The sequence below is a fragment of the Mus caroli genome, chromosome 7, assembly GCF_900094665.2.
Source record: "Mus caroli chromosome 7, CAROLI_EIJ_v1.1, whole genome shotgun sequence".
Classification (NCBI taxonomy): domain Eukaryota; kingdom Metazoa; phylum Chordata; class Mammalia; order Rodentia; family Muridae; genus Mus; species Mus caroli.
The window spans coordinates 57,837,020-57,854,679 of record NC_034576.1 but is presented as its reverse complement, the minus strand read 5'-3'; the positions used below and the strand labels follow the sequence as shown (position 1 = coordinate 57,854,679).

General features: G+C 35.5%; 1 protein-coding gene across 4 annotated transcripts in view; it reads right to left on the bottom strand.

Annotated features, from left to right (window-relative positions):
* The window catches only part of Luzp2 (leucine zipper protein 2), a 371,192-nt gene that overhangs the window by 79,882 nt on the left and 273,650 nt on the right, over window positions 1-17,660 (bottom strand). For all 4 annotated transcript variants that reach the window (XM_021168299.2, XM_029479976.1, XM_029479978.1 and 1 more), the window contains 2 exons: window positions 11,130-11,192; window positions 6,142-6,204 (listed from right to left, as the gene is read on the bottom strand). In XM_021168299.2, the coding sequence (XP_021023958.1) occupies window positions 6,142-6,204; window positions 11,130-11,192 (126 nt within the window). The remainder of the gene's footprint in view (window positions 1-6,141; window positions 6,205-11,129; window positions 11,193-17,660) is intronic.

Sequence of the window (17,660 nt, the reverse complement as noted above, 5' to 3'; positions counted from 1 at the left end):
CTTTGAGAACTGCAATTTTAATACTGAATGGCATTACATTTTCAGAAGTAGTTTTTAAGTGTGCATGTTTGAATGTTACCTGCTTTTTTCCTGACACAGAAACTGATATTCAGCATGTGTTTTTACAGACTCGGTTTCTAGGTATATGGCAGAGCTCAAAAAGAAGAGATGCTCTCCTTCAGCTATGTATGACCTTATCCACATTAAACTAAGTGTACTGGACAAGCCGACTTTGGTGTGCATTCATTAGATGATGGTAGAGCTTCATAGAATAACTTTCATATAGCTATTGATGATTATTGTAGTATGAATTGCATATCCTTTCTCTGTCAGATTATTTTATATTTTTGTATTGTGTACTCTTCTTGCATTGAAAGAAACAGGGTTAAGTACAAATTCCTATGCCGAATATTGAAAGTTACCTGTCCAAAGTATCATATCGTCCATGGAAAGTAGAGACTTCCAACTTGGAGGAAGGCTTACACATCCTTTTCTGGAAACTGAGTAGATTTCTGGAAATCATGTGACTTGTTGGTTTTAAAACTGTACAAATTAGATGATTGAGCTAAAAGATATATATACATATATATATATTAAAGATATAAAGATTGTATATATATAAATACATATTATATATATATATGTTACATCTCTATATCTCTATATCTCCATATCTCTATATCTATCTATCTATCTATCTATCTATCTATCTATCTATCTATCTATCATCTATCTATCTATCTATCTATCTATCTATCTATCTATGGCTGCAGTTTCTAGCTTCCAGCTGAGTGCTATAGTTCAGTCACCTGAGTCATCTCTGATGCCTTCTGCCATCATGCAGGGAACTATTCAGTCAGCTGTTTCACATTAACTAAGGAATTAGCTCTGCTCTTGGTTGAAACCAGAAATGTTTCATCTAAAGGAACCTCATGTCTGGAACTGTCTAAAACAGAAACTTTTAGATAGAAACAGAGGGCAATGAAGGACCTGGAATAGAGGAACTGTGAAAAAGGTTATTGATGAAGTGCAGTATCTCTGTGGGAACAGCAAGTATAACAGAAATAGAAGACAATTTTCCAACAAAATTTCAGGAAAAAAAAGACCTATGCTTTTGAATGCTGTAGATATGAATTGCTAAGTATATATAGGCAGAGGTGGTGCTATCCATGTGATCAGCCTGAGTTCTGAGGAAGCTGATATAGGTAATGTACACAGGAGCATCTTTTGTAGGGAGTCTACTCTCTTACAAATGAATATGATAGCAGATGTAACTTGTTTTTCCACATGAGCATTCTGGGACTGCCTTACCCAATCCAGGCCTAATGATTCTACTGCTTGTATTACCACTGGTAAAGACCCCCAGAGTACATTTCCTGTGAATTCTGCACTTGTGGTCCTATCAGGAATAAAATTTACAGTTGTCTGTCTCTCCTTTTTATAAAGTGCTGTGTCTGTGGCTCAACTTTTCATTCAATCATCTTAAGAGGTAGGAGTGGGTGGGTAGGGGGGTGGGGGGAGGGTATGGGGGACTTTTGGGATAGCATTGGAAATGTAAATGAGGAAAATACCTAATAAAAATGCAAAAAAAGGTAACTCATCTCTCTTACTATGCATAGGTTAACAAACAGCCTTGTAAGTGAATAAATAATGCTAATTTTGTATGAACAAAATCAAGGATATTTACAAATGTAGATTTGGCTTTGTGTCTTTGTTTTCTAAGACAGTGTTTCACTGTATAAGCCTGGTTTTTCCTGGAACTAACTATGTGGACAAAGCTGGGCTGAAACACATAGAGGCCAACCTGCCACTGCATCCAGAGCACTAGGGGTAAAGGGGTGCATCACCAGCCCTTATGTAGATCTGAAATGTCTCCTGTCATGACAGAGGATAAACATCTAATGATGTTGCCAAAAGAGCCTTCAAAGGACAGCCATTTGGTTCTGTCCTCTGAAGTTGCTTTCATTGCCATTAGGAGAAAGGATAGGCAAGCAAGGCTCTTTAAAAATTATACAAAGTGCAGAATTCATGAATGTTTATAGCTTTCTTTCACTTTATGATGATAAGAAAATTTAAGTTTGGAATAGAGATATTTCTGTATTTTTCTGTATTTTAACTGGAGAGTGGAGATATTTGAGGAAAGTATCTACTAGAAATGAGATCTGTTGCTCTCTTCAGGATGCTCAACCATGTACCTAAAAAATGCTGTGACTTTTATTTTATAATTTCAGACACTAAAATAACCTATGACTAGTATTTATGTAATTAACTTTCTGAGTAAAAAGCAAAAAGTAGGATGAGTAAACATTTATGAGCCCCCCCCCCCAATCATAGCATTTCTTGTGACCTTGTGCATCTGATCACAGAGTTGGATCTGTATAGTACCTCCAGACAGTTTTGGAAGGGAAATGATTTTCCACAAAAGATTCATGATACCTTACTGCTCCTTCTATACCAAAAAATATGGAATCACCTTAATCTAGTGTAAATTAAATGCTCTTTTCAGTGGGAAGTCTGATTGGGAGGCCAAGGCATAAACTTAACCTGATGGCCAGTACAGGAGTATGCAAAGGTAAATCAACAAACCCAAGGTCACCCAACCCTCAGACCCAAAGGGAAGTTTGCTAACAGAATTACTGTCTTTATTTTGACTATCTTCAGTAACATCAAGAAATGTTACAGGCTTCACAGTTCCAACTTTTCTATTGCACCTCTACAACAGCATTCAATTTCCACTACAGTGATGAGACACAAACTATCCAAACCTATCTGAATATGGTGGCTCTGCAGAAGCACCAGACCTACACCAAATATTTAAATTGTCTTGAGCCTTGGCATAAAGCCTGACATCTGAGTGCCAGCTAGGAATGAGTTTTGGAAATTGTATCAAATTTTGAAATGAGACTTTGAGGTTAGGTGGGAAGTCAGTAGAAAAGGATAAAAGGGTTATCAGCAATATCCAGAATTGATACAGTCTGAAATGGGGTTAAATACAATCATAATAACATCTATAATATATTTTGAAACCCAGCCTTGTGATATGTACTCATAGACCCACCATGGCTTATATACACTTACCACTAGAAAGAGTTCCTATATACAAACAAGAGAACTCAGAATGGAAGAAGAAAGCTTCCTCACACAAAAATACTTCCTAAATGTCTAAATTTTCAAAATACTTAATAACAAACTTGTTCATGCTACAGTTCCCCACAAGAAAAAGATGCCTGGAGCAAATCTATAAACTTTTGATCAATTGCAGATATTTCCACATCTTCACTGAAATGCACTTATGGGCTTCACAATCCTCATCAAGCACTGAGAACAGACTCCTCTGTAGCTGAAGTGGAACACATGCACAATAAAAGATTTTGAACAAATGCATGAGCATGCATCCAGAACTCTTACATAAAAATCATGACATTATATGTAATTCTCTTTAAAACTTTAGGATTGGCTCCTTGCCCAAAATTATTAAAAATAAATCTTGAGCTTTCAGTAAAATTTAACATTTGAATATTAGAATACATTTGAAGAAATACATATAGCTATTAAAATTACATGTCATCATATTTAATAAGAATTACATGTAATCTTTTAAAATTGTGTATATACCTATCATCTACCTATTTATCTACCTACTATCTATCTCTCTATCATCTATCAATCTATCAATCTATTTGTCTATAATCTTTCATATTAGTAGTGTAAATGAAAAGGTAAATGAAGCTATTTATATTTTATGTTTTACATAGAAGTAACATGGCCTCAAAATTTATTTAGTTTTAATTGTAATCGGGTTCCCTCCCCCTTCCTTTATAACTGAATGTTGGAACTAGTAAAATTGAGCTTTGATCAGAACCTGTCTTGGCTCTGCTTCTACTTTCTCCCCGTCTAGTTCCTCCCTTAGCTCGAGTGGCCATCTCAGTCAAACCGTTCATGTTGCGAGCTGCTGGCCGGCCACAACATTAATAAGTTAATAAACTTGTATGTCTTATACTCAAGAGCATAATTCTAACGTGATATCTTTTAAATTAGTTATCCAGAAATATTGTAAGCATTGAACACATATATGACCCATACAATGCAAGACTGTTTTTTGTTTGTTTGTTTTTTTAGGACTCTCTCTGTTATGTATCTCTGTCTGTGTTGGAATTTAATATGTAGATCAGGCTAGCCTTGTACCTACAGAGATACACCTGTCTGCTTTCTGAGTGGTGGGATTAAACGCATATGCCATTGCTCTCAGGCTTCCACATGATTTGAAAATAAATACTAAATAATAAATAACTGCTAGTGTATATGCAAATAAATTGTGGCATTTATGTGTAGGATCCTTTCAAAGGCCTTGATTTGTTATTTGTGCAATAGAGTCCATATTTCCTCTTTATTGTTGTGTGAAGGTTAGACATAACTACACACTCCAAGCATTGGATAAAACACAAAATGTTAGTGGCTCACTATGTGATACCTTTGAGTGCTCAATACTTTCAACTGAACAACACTGGACAAGTCTCAGATATTCTCTCTGTAAACTTTTCCAACCTTCTTTCCTTTGCCACAGAGTCATAGAAACTAGTTCTTCCTCAAAGCAGCCATAACTCTGACCAATAAAACACCGTTCTCTGTGAGTCTTTGGAAGGGCTAACCACAAGACACACTCTGATCTACAATGGTTAATCACAGGTAATAGATGACACAACATTCCAGAGGTGAGAGGCCAAGCCTCAGAATGAACACATGCCAGAAAGACTGCAGGGAGATGGCACAGACAAGCTCTTCTGAACATCCCTTAATCAGTTATGAGATCTTGTTCTTTAATCACACTTACACAGAGTTGTTTATTCTCTATTGAAATTACTCATAAACAATGACAATTTTCTCCAGGTATTTGGAGCTTAATGGCTGACAGGTCCAGATGTTTTCTAAGGGCTCTGGGGACTATGGATTAAAGGGCACCAAATCAAAGGCAGGAAGAACATATGTCACAATGTGCCAGGATAATGTGCTACATACAAATACCAGTTAACATAATTAGCACATTTCCTGTAATCCTAAAGCCCAGAGTTAGTGCAGTACAGCACTCCACCAGTTCTCGATTCTCCATAAAAATCAGTTCACTGTCACAGTTAGTAAAATATTTATATCAGTGAAAGTAACACTCAAATTTTCACTTAAGGTGATCATTACAGTTAAAATGTTTTAAGAAGTAAATATTATATAAAATTAATCTCATTTTACTGACATATTATTATACCTACTTATAAAAGCCTAAATGTCTATCCCAGTACTGCAGGTGATAAAGCAGATAGATAAAGAATTCACGTCAAGGGCCTTTATTCTCTGTGCCTGGATGAGAATGAACAGGCTAATTTGATTTTGGTGCTGTAAGGAATTCTCATGAACTTAATTATTCAACACAAAAAATTCTATAGTTTTTAAGATAACAAATATGAAATGAATGCCATGGGGTTAAATCAAGGAAACTGGGGAAATCATTCACTTATCCTTTATTCTTCAAATTCTATGAGCACAAATGCTCCTCTTTTGACTTTCTTGCTTCATTGGTAAAAAGACCCAAGCATTTAAATCAGTGATAACAAATTTAATCTCTCCTTGTAAAGATCTGTAATGTAGTCACATCTACAAAGTCTCCTATGACAGAAGATAATGTTCATGAAGACCAGAAATTCAGAACTGAGAATCCCCGAGGGTAGCCATTCATCTCTTCACATTCTCAGCAGATTCAGATTTCTGAAGTTCAGATGTTGATTAGATAGACTTGTGATTGAATGCATCAGTAAACGTTTGCTAAGATTGCAAGGTCACCAGTAAAATGTATGGGCTGAAACTTTCTCAAAGTATCCTCTATTTTATGGAAATCTACCAAAGACAATTCACCCAAATTCATAATGACCATAATGACTTACAGGAGCTTTACTACATTAGAATCAACTCTGCCACTGACAACAAATGGACCTATATTCTTTAATTAAGAGGTAAGAAAATAGAGGGAATCTGAACTCAGCTAAGAGCAATTTTTCATTAGAAAGTTTAGCAATTACAATTGTTTCAAGTAATATGTTCGGCAGCTTAGGTGTTGGGCCAGCAATTTGGAGTGGAAGCAGGAAAGATGCTTACCTTAAATAACAAATCTTTCTTCCCATAACGGAGCTCTTTCAGCTGGGCTTGGATTTTTTTAGACTGTAAAAGTAGAGATGTGCATTAGTGCCTCTGCTCACTTATATTTTCAATTCTGAAGTTTTGAATTTTTCACACTACACAGGAATAAATGTTTCAGCCTAGTCAAATGGAATCCCATAATTTGGATTATCAACAGAGAAGACTAAACTTAGCTTTGGCATCAGACATTCAGCCATCTGGGTCAGGAAGCAAAAATTTGTGGTCTCTTCAAAAATTTATATGTTTACAAAGATGTTACTTAAATAAACATTCTGTCTTCTACTCTATACCCAACATACAAAATATCTGTAATTCAGGCATGATAAACAAACTAATTTTAAGTGGCAAGTGAATGTGTGATGTTTAAATGCAGTTTTTTTCTGTTTTTATTTAATTACTTTTTAAGATCAGTGGTGGGTAAGTGTAAATGGATGGCCAGGTTTTAAAGCACTGTATTTCCAATGGAGATCAGCAAACAAATGTACAGAATACAAAATTCTATGATTTAAGGGTGAACTGGGTTGCAGAGATACACACATTTAGCAGGGTCATTATAAGTATAAAAATGCTAAACAAATTCAATTATTCCCAGTGACATATTGTTACAAGCATTTATCTGTATTGTGATAATTTATCTCTAACCTATCAAAGAAAACTATATACCCCCAGTCTTTTAGAAAAGATACAGTTACCAATATTTAATGTGAGTACCTCTGTTCACTGAGTTTCTACTATTGAAATAATACATCCTCATATTTTACTAGGGCGAAACATCCACATGGGCATATACACACATGCACATATACACATGAGCATGGGCGAATGTACAAAACTTAAGAAAGAATAGTCCTTACTTCTTTGACACACATCCTAAAATCAGAATGATGTGAAAATTAGCATGTTGTTTGATCTGAAATCACGTGAAGATTTGTGAAGTGGTTCAGGACAGCTTTACTTATGAATTCACTGTGATAGCATAAACAAAGCCTTTTAAACCCCAGATTAAATTCCAAGATGGAGAAGAAAATCAGTCTTTCCCAGGGATGAGACCTCGAATTGGTTATCCAATACCAAATTGTCAGTTCTAAAAACACATACATGCAGACAACACTCAACAGGCCCAAAGGACTAAATTTATATATTTTATATGCATATATAACAATAATGATCAGGAGCTTTGGAAGAAAAAACATGAGGGAGGAAAGGGAAAAGAGAGTGATGTGAATAGATTGTAAACAAATAAAAAGTATATGTCTTAAAAAAGAAGTTGGTAACAGGGCTGTTTGAAGTTAGTTAGCTTGTTTATAAAAAAAAAGTATCTCATGCCTATCAAAAGTTATCCTTTCTTGACAGGGGCAGTGAGTGTGAAATGTCCTATGTTAAGGAGACCAAAATTTACTAGTGAGAACATAGGATTGTCAGTGGCTCTTAATAAACAATATTTACATGTGAGCCTCCAATCTCTGGAACTTTTACTTTGGAATTAATAGGTCCTACAACTGTTCTCCATCAGAGTTTCCCAAGTGTTCCAAAATAATGAATACTGGTTCAGAGCCTAGCTTCAGTCTAACTTTGTTTTCTATGATGATTTTTATTTACATGGCTATAAGTACTTATGCCACTCATTTAGTAAACAACAGTCCTGTCCCAGTCTGGTATTCAGGACTCTTAGCTAAGCTAAAGAATCTCTCAGGGAAACAGACTTCCTCTCACATAGTGTTCATAAGTGTAGGAAGGAATTGGCAAATCATTACTGCACATAGTATGTATTTCTATGACCTGTCCAATGCCATCTTCACTCTGCCTCATAATTAGTGCTTTATTTCTCAGGAGTCACAAAGGACTAATTTTAACCATTTATGATATCCATTTACAATCTGTTTTAGATAGAAGTTGTACAGTATGATTTAAACTTTTTCTTATAACCATCAATATTTAAAGTGCCTTTTGATAGTGGTTTTAGTAGATAAAACTAGAATTAAATTGAGATTTTCCCCCTATATTTTTATGCATTTAGTGACCAGACCATGGTAGTTTTCTTGCCCTTTGTTATCATGAAGATAACATCCAGATCTAATTATCAGTACAGGAATAAGCAAAATCCTTTCTGATGTTTTTACAAAGATTATTCAAAAACAGAGACATCTGAAGAAATATACCTATTGTGGAATGCATGCTAATTTGAACCCATATAAAATACTGTTTTAACTTGACAGCAATAATTATGTTTATTAAGATTATCAAAAGAAAGAAGACTCTAACAAATGATATAACTTTTGGGATCACAGTGACTTTACTTTTATATATAGATAATTGTAAATGCAATATTAAATTTCAGATCATGAAGACCATGGAGTCTGCATGGTATGAGCTAATTAAAGCAGGGAATAATAAGGCCAGCTAGAAGAAAATGATGCAGTTGTAGGCAGCCATGAAGGAACATTTTAGCCCCTTAGTCTCATTTAGAAGACAACTGTCTAATCTGAGATTCCATTTTACAAATTTATGTTCCAATAGCTTTCTTTCTATGAAATAATAGTGGTGGTGATGGCAGATGGTGTTGATAGCATTTTTTGTTTGTAATGTTTGTTGTACAACTATTTCCTCTGATTTGAAACAGCTCTTAGAGGGAGGAGGGAGGCTCCCAAGACTTGGGACACTAATGATTGTTCAGGTTCAGGAAGCCCACGAATTCAGAAGACTCATGGCAGCCTCAGCATAGTCACATAAACAGTGGCAACTGCTGGGTAGAGGGGAATCTCTAACCCACTAAGCTCTCTTCAATATGCACCATGGCCAGAGGTGTAGCTTTCTCGAGGTGTTGCCTATGCTGCAGTGAGGATTTCAGTGATGCAGCTGCGTTTATTCATTCTGTGTCTAGTGCCCTATGTGCAGGGAATACACAGTCGTTCACATCTCTCCAGGACAAGCCATAGCACATGTTCTTCTCTGCCAAATCACAGCGCATTCCATTCTTGCATGGGTCTAGAGTTGAGAGTTGGTGACTCAGATGATGCTCTCCCTTCAGCTTCTCTCCAGCTGAGAAGACTGCCATTTTCTTTTGAATAATAATGATGAATCAAGTCACAGAATTTTGCGCATAGTGTTTTAAAATACTGTTGTGGCAGCGTAAACATTTCCCTTGTTACCCAGAATATTAAGCTCTAATATTGTTCTATAAATATTTAACAAGCTACAGCAAAAATGAATTAATTATGTGAACTTACTGCATTTCACCCACTAAGGAAATAATATGAGGAACATAGCAATGAACATATGATATTTAATTTTTACTGAGCTAAGGGAATATATAAAAATTCTTGAATGAAGAGGGTAAAGTATAAATGTAGGGACTATTTAATTTTTCCTTTTTAATTTTCTAAACATAAGCAATGTCTCTAGTGATCCTTTCTTTCATGTACTTGAATTTTGTGGGCATCCTGGCAAAATATTCATTGTCTTATAGTGTAGCTTTTACCCAGATATTTTTTATTTTTGTGTTTCTGGAGATAGAGTCTTTCATGGCTCATGCCTCCATCAAAATCACTATCCTAGCTAACAATGACCTTGAACTCCTGATCTCCCTGACTCTATAGCACAAAGTGCTGGTATTGCAAGTGTCTGCATCCCATTTGTCTCAGACACTTCGTATTCAAAACATCACCCCTGCAGACTATATCAAGGTATTCAGAACTGTCAAAAATCCACATTTGCCATATTTCAACAATCCTAATAATATGAACAATGTCATGTTTATTTCTGTCCAAACGCAGCACAATGTAATAAAATAAAACAATTCCCTGGATTGGATCTACAAACTACTCAGTTTGATTTTTCTACTCAAGAAGAATCAACATTTGCGTTCTATGTCTTTGAGTTTTCCACCAAATATGCATATATTATTGGAAACTTATTCTCCACAGGATTGTATTCCATGTAAACTTTGAGGTATGGTATTTTTTGATAATGGTTTTGCCTTAGAATACATCTTGGACTTTTAGTTTTGCCTAAGTCTGTGAACTTGATTTGACAAAGAGTGAGGAAGATTATATATATTTTTTTTTTCTTTACTGACTCATGACAACATTTCTCTCTACAAAGAAAATTCTCCTTTTGCATCTCTAGAAAGGAGATGGAAAGGGATTCAGGACAAAGGGGAGTTGGGTTAAAATCATAGTTAGACAACGATGGATCTTTTTGAGCAGTTTTCAGCCTCTCTAAGTAAGCTGCCTTCCATCCCAGGCATCATGTCTTCTTGGAATGGAAAAGCTTTCAGGTTTATTCTTTATCATCCATGGGATTTCCATGTGCAATTTATCTTTATGCATGCTTTCTAAGTACCCCTGGGACACAGGGATTCTTGTCTTTTCTCTTTGAATTATACTTACTTGTAAACTTCAGTATTACTCTACTACTATCTTTAAAAGTCCCTACAAGTTATGGTTCTATATTACACTTAGGATCAGGTCAGAACTGGATAAAACTGACTACTGTGGTTAGATATGTATTTCTCAGGATAATGTTTGCCACTCCTTGAGTAATCCATGAGACAATATTGCTGCACAGAAAAATACACACACACACACACACACACACACACACACACACATACACAAACAAACAACAAATGGGTGTATTTTTTTGGTAAGGTAAACTTAACCCCAGAAACTTTTTTGGTGGATATCATAAAGCATAGGAGAATTCACAGGGCATCTAGTAATTTTCTACTGGGGGAGATTCAATCTATACAATTGAGATAGGAGTTAGAAAATCATCTTAGGAACTTTCATTGAATGCACTTTTAGTTTTTCATTTGTGCAATGTAAATTACTTTCTATTCAGAGTTTTCATTTGTGTTAGAGAAAAAGCTATTAGCTCTTTAGATTATGCAAGATTTAATTTAATATTAAATCATTAAACTTATGATAAATAACATATGTACTTACCTCTTCTGCATGAATCCCACACAGCTTGCTTCCTGACAATAATTTGTTTTTCAAACTTTTATTCTGAGGAAAAGAAAGAGAATTTTACACAAAAAAGTGGTCAGTTATTAATAACTCTCTTAATGAATTATACCATATAATTGTACGTTTGGCTCATAAATTAAAGCTATATGCTCTCTAAAGAATTTATAGGAGTGTATTATTCATTCTAAAACCAATTTTCAATTAAAAATTCATGAATTGATATTAGGATAGTCACTCAAAACAATAAAACTTTGGCTAATGATATGACCAAGAAGGTCAAGGTACTTGCCACCCATTGTGATGACTTAAGATTGTTAACAAGACCCACATGATGGAAGGAGAAAACTGACTCCCGAAAGTGGTCTTCTGATCTCCAGAGGCATACCATGACACATGTACACAGGCACATGCCTGTGTTTATGCATGCATGCACACACATGCATGGACACACACACACATACACACTTGGTGGGTATACATAAAATGTAAACAAATCAAAACAAAACCTTTCCCTTTATTTATTCTTCTTTATTTTTATATGTAGTTTTATAAAATAATCTCTGCTTTACATCAGCACTCCACCATATCTTCTGCAACCATCTCTCACATCACACCTGCACAAGGGACAACTTATTCTCTATTATAATAAAACCCCATACTCAACAGAGTATCTGCATTACCCCTGAAGAAGACCAGTTTTAGAATCTTATAACTTATGCATGGGCTTCATATATAAAGTTTCTTCATGTTTAAAAGCTAGTTCTGATTCCAGACCCCAGAAATGATTAATCTGTAGTTCTGATTCCAGATCCCAAAAATGATTAAGCTGTTAACCTCATAAATCTTCAAACATTGGCAGACACTGTTAGATAAATATTTGTTTCTCTGACTCTTCCTGGTCATATGAGAACAACCAGAATTGTATGTCACTGGTTGTGTTGTGGACTGAGCTTGGGACTGGGACATGCTAGTGGGTTACTGTTCCACTAAGATATAGGCCTCACAACCATTCACTTCCACCTGAAATGTGCAGAGAAATCTATACGAAAATGAAATATTACTTCCCTCTCTAAAATTTAATCTTATTGTCTCTCTTCCTTTGAGGCTCCATTTGACAGTTCATTAAAAGGCCAGTTTCCGTTCCTTTCTCACGTTCTTACCTTCTTACTCCTCAGAACAAAATCTAAAATATAAGAGTTTCATTGTTTTCCACTGAAAATCTCACAGAGATTAGAAACTGTTAACATGGCAGCCTTCAAAGCACAGAGATTCTGATACTTTCACATTAGTCTTTATTCTTTCTTAATAAGCATTTTTGCTATACTCAAGTTATACTGTCACTTCCTAATTCAGACAGCCTGATAGGCCAGCTGTCTTGGAGTATAAACTGGCACTGTGTACCCTGTGTCTACACTTATTTCAATTTCTGTTAGTGTTTATGAAATTTTCTGCTTACACATAGTGAGAGCAACCGTCCTTCCAACTGCTTGTACCAAAAGGCAAGGAAAGAGAAAGAGTGAGGGGAGTGAGGAGGGGGGAGAAAAAGACAGAGAAAAAGACAGAGAAGGAAGGAGGGAGGGAAGGAGATCAATAGCAGACCCTCTGCTCTGGCCTCTCCCAACTATCTATCTCCATTCCCAGAGAACTGAGCAGATCCTGATGGGACCTCCTGCTTTCTTGTCTCTTATTGTTCCCCCTACCTTGTCAGAAACATCCCACTCCTCCAGCTATAGTCCTTTTCTATGTGTCAGCTTCTAATATTTAGGAACACATTTCACCCAAAACACCTAGTGGTCTCACCTATCAGGATTGTGAATTTTCTACTAGCTGGCAACAAACTCTCCTAAAACCAGAGAGAGCAACAGAAACCAAGGAACAAAACACCTACCCAACAATAACAAAACTAGATATCAACATCTAGAATTACAGAATTATTTTTTCCCAATCCAAGATACCAGTGTAAAAACACAATCAATAAGAGCCAGGATAATATCTCTTCACTAGATCTAGCAGTTCCTGAATATTCCAACATGGCTGAAGGACAAAAACAAACAACAAAATAAACAACCCCCCCAAACCAAAACATCTTAAAATAGTCTTAATGAAGTAGAGTTCCTTAAAGAAAAAAATGAATAAAACTTTTTTTTAAAAAGTGATTTTAGTATTTATTTCTAAGTTCTAAAAGTTTCCTTATGAAAGCTGTCTATGAAAAAGGAAAAGGGGCTTCTAAGAGAAGGGGGATAAGGAAATGTAAGAAAATGGGGGACTAAGCAGTTAAGGGGATCCTGGCTAAGGAAAAAAGAACACCTATGAAAGGACATGAATTAAACAGTTCAAGAACTGAAAATGAAAACAGAACCAATAAATTAGGAAAAATTGGATCAGAGAAATTTAGGAACTCAAACAGAATCCTTACCAACAGAATACAAGAGATGGAAAAGAGAATCTGAGACATTGTGCAAAGAAGAAATGCACATCCCAGGCAGAGAAACATACTACAATATCCTGTCACAAAATATCCAGGAAACTCGGGACACCATATAAGAGACCAAATCTAAAAATCATGAGAATAGAAGATGGAGAAGAAACTCAGGTCAAATCTCAGTAAATATTTTCAATATAATCACAAAGGAAACATTTTTTAGCTAAAAGAAGATGCCTATAAAAGTACAAGAAGCATACAGAACACCAAATTGACTAGACCAGAACAGGACAAAGAAAGACTATTAAAAGCTGAAAGAGAAAAAGGACCAAGTTACATAATAAAAGCAGATATATTGGCGTTACACATGTCTTCTCAATGTAGACCTAAAATCCAGAAGGGACCGGACAGATGTCCTGTAAAGTTGAAGAGGCCAGAGATACTAGGCCACACTACTGTATGCATCAAAATTTTCAATCACCATAGACGAAGAAAATAAGACATTCCATTATAAAGACAAATTTAAACATATCACCTTCAAATCTAGACTAAAGAAGGCACTAAGGAAATTCCAATCTAAAAAGATTAACTATATTCAGGAAACCCCAGGTAATAAATAATGCAGATCAACAAATCAAAAGAGGTAACAGTCAAAGCTTTCTCCACAGGAGTGGCCACTGAATCTTTGAAGTGCATGTCAGAACAGAGCCCAGCCCCAGCAGTGTTCAGCCAAGACAAAGGTATTGTTTTTGGTTTTTTATGCTCAAATTTTCACTATTGAGTTCATTCTTAGTTATGCAGTGACATTTGTTTTTTCAGACTCTGTTTTCAGTCTTGGAAAGAGAAACATGAATTGTCATAAATGTTTTCAAATTGCCCATGCTCCTAATTAGGGAAGACAATGGATACAAAAACAAATGATGAAAGACAAATGTTCACTGCATAGGCATTGATAAAGGATAGTTCAGATCCACAACTCATCCTCTGGATGTATACTCACGTTGTTTGTGTGGGAAACCCTATATTAAAGAAAATATACAAATTCTACCCTAAATTTTAGAAAAAATGACAATAATACATACATGTATATAAATACACATATGCATATGTTCATGTGTCTGTGTAAGATTGCATGGAAATGACACACCTGTAGGCTTTTGAATATAGTAATGTAATGATAACTAAAAATGCAGAAATAATGGTATCTATATTTTGAATTAAAATGAATAAAACTTATATGTGTGAACTTAAATCTAAAAAAAAATGAACATTTCATATGCTTATATGATGGGATTGTGGTCTGTTTCCAGGATATATATTGTTTTTTTAATGGAATTTAGCATTCACTGGGATTTCTCAGAACCAAATATTATCCAAGTGAAAAATGTTCATATGTGAAGCAAGATGGGTTATGCTGTGAATAGTCTGTGCACACTTGTAAGTGCATGGGTAAAAACATTCTGAAGTTTGCTGGCTCTTACATCACAGAACAGTTTTTTTTGTTGGTTTGTTTGCTTTTGGTTTTTGTGCGTTCCCCCCCGTTGTTTTTGTTTTTGTTATTCCTGCTGTTTATATTCAGTTTGATATTCTTTTAACTAAAGCTGAATCGGCAACTGATATCACAAAGCTTCCAGTGCCAAAAACAGTATCCTCCAACATTCATTTTCAATGGATGTGAATCAATAACATTTGTGAATGAGTGGAAGAATGAAAGGAGAATTCTCAATGAAGACTATATATTGTCAGGGCAAACCTGAAGATCCATCACCACAAGTAGTATGTCTGCCCTATTTCTTCATCTGATCACAGTTGAGCATCTTAAATTCAGACTTTCTAAATAACATTTCTATGATTTTTTTTTTTGCTGTGATGATTCTTGGGAATATAAAGGAACTAATTATACAAATATTTGTTAAACTAGGTAATAAACATGCTCTCAGTATCTTAAAACATGGAAACCATGATGGACTAATATATTATTCAGTGCTCAAAAATTATCATTAGTGCCAAGGAACATGGACTGTTGATATTTCTTCTGTACCCACTGCCAGTTCCTGGCATGTGTTTTAAGTTCAAAGGCTGTGATTCTTGAGCAATTATCTACCATAGCCCTACTTACCAGCATTGTACAGGCCCTCAACATTGTCAGCTGTGTTAATGAATTTTGAAAAGACCTTGATCTGATGATCCTGTAAATAAAAAGTGGTGTTTCTAGAGAATCAGGAAGAAGCTACTGCACTGTACTGTATGACACTGAAGTACAAGGTCAACCCTGTGAACTGTTGATTTCGATATTTCCTATTAACTAGGTGGTGTTCAGAGGTAAACTGGCTTGAAGACAAAAACATCCTTACAGTTTTTGGAAAAGCACCTTGCACTTACATCTGAACTATTTAGGAATGCTGTTTAATAGCACACACTGCCTCTATTTGAAGCACAAGTCCAAATATGATACAGTGTAGGCAAATATTTTAAATCATTTATGTCTATGGGTGTATTATCTGCATGTGTATTGGAGCATCACATAAATTTTGTACCCCAGAGACCAGAAAATGGTGACTGATCCTCTAAGCTTTGTTCTACAGAAGGTTGTTAGTCACTGTCTGAATGCTGTGAATTGAACCTCGGTCTCTGTCATGAATCACTATGTATAAGCCACTGTATATAAGCCACGGAGCCATTCTCCAGCCCTGCAAGCAAACCTTTTTAATAAACTCATCCTTTAAATCTGGGTTTCATCTTTGATGGTAATCTTTCAGCATAGCTCACAAAATAGCTTAAAGGAATGGAATCTCTTACAAAACAGATATAAGACCACAAGCACAGTAATGCTTGTCTAGATGTAGGTAAAAACAATATCAACAAAAACAGCAGATTACTATGCAGAGACCTTATTTTGCAGAATATTTCTAGATAATATCAGATGCTAATCAGATATTAATAATGATTAAATGGTTCACACATTAAAATTATAGGGAGGAGTTTTTATATAATATAAGGAAATCCTGTGATGCTTGACAAAACAGGCTTGGGTCCAATGGAAAGAATCATCTACATTCAGCAATGGTGGCAACCAGTGAAAGGCAATGAATCTGTACACTTAATTACAAGGTGGAATGATGAGTCCTCAGTGAATTTTCATGATGAAAATTAGAAGCTAAGCAAATGTAATATCATCAAATAAAACTGCACATAAATGTATTTATCACATTTCTTTTCAATTAAAATGAAATATACCACTGTGGCCAGGATGTTGAAAATATGCAGAATTGTACATTAATTTCTTTCTCCTAAGTGAGATTAAATCTAAACTAAGGAAAAACACCTGCAGTGCTTTATCCAAAATAAACCCAGACATGGCTGTGTCTCGACATGGAAAGTATCTTCTATTTTAGAACCTCTTAACTCTGGTTGTGCAGAGGCAACTTTAATGGACTTCTTTAGGCTCATATTTCTTTCTGCTAAAATGTTTTACCTTTTTTTATTGGCCACTAAATAGATTTGCTCTTTCAAATATGTCATGTTACAAATGGAAAGCTTATATTGCACACTGTAGGAGCCGCTGGGTTTGGGTGTATATGCGAACACAGGTACTTTGCTCCACAAAGCCTGGCAAAGGCAACATTTTAAAAAATCCTGTGTCTGCCTCAGACCAGGCTACTAGAAAAAAAAAAAAGACATAGACAAGGCAGCTTATAAATAACAGACATGGATTTCTTTTATTGTTTTAGAGTTTGGAACATTCTAGGAGACTGCACACCTGATGAGTAACCCTTTGGTGATGTATCTTCTCTGATGATCTATTTACATCCTCAGCATCCCGAGGGACCCATCCTCTCCTGACATTGATGAATCAGTAATTAAGATTCAACTTATTAACATAAGTGCCAGTTCCATACCTTATTTTTTTTAATATTTTTATTACATATTTTCCTCAATTACGTTTCCAATGCTATCCCAAAAGTCCCCCCTAGCGCCCCCCCACTTCCCTATCCACCCATTCCCATTCTTTTGGCCCTGGCATTCCCCTATATTGGGGCATATAAAGTTTGCAAGTCCAATGGGCCTCTCTTTCCATTGATGGC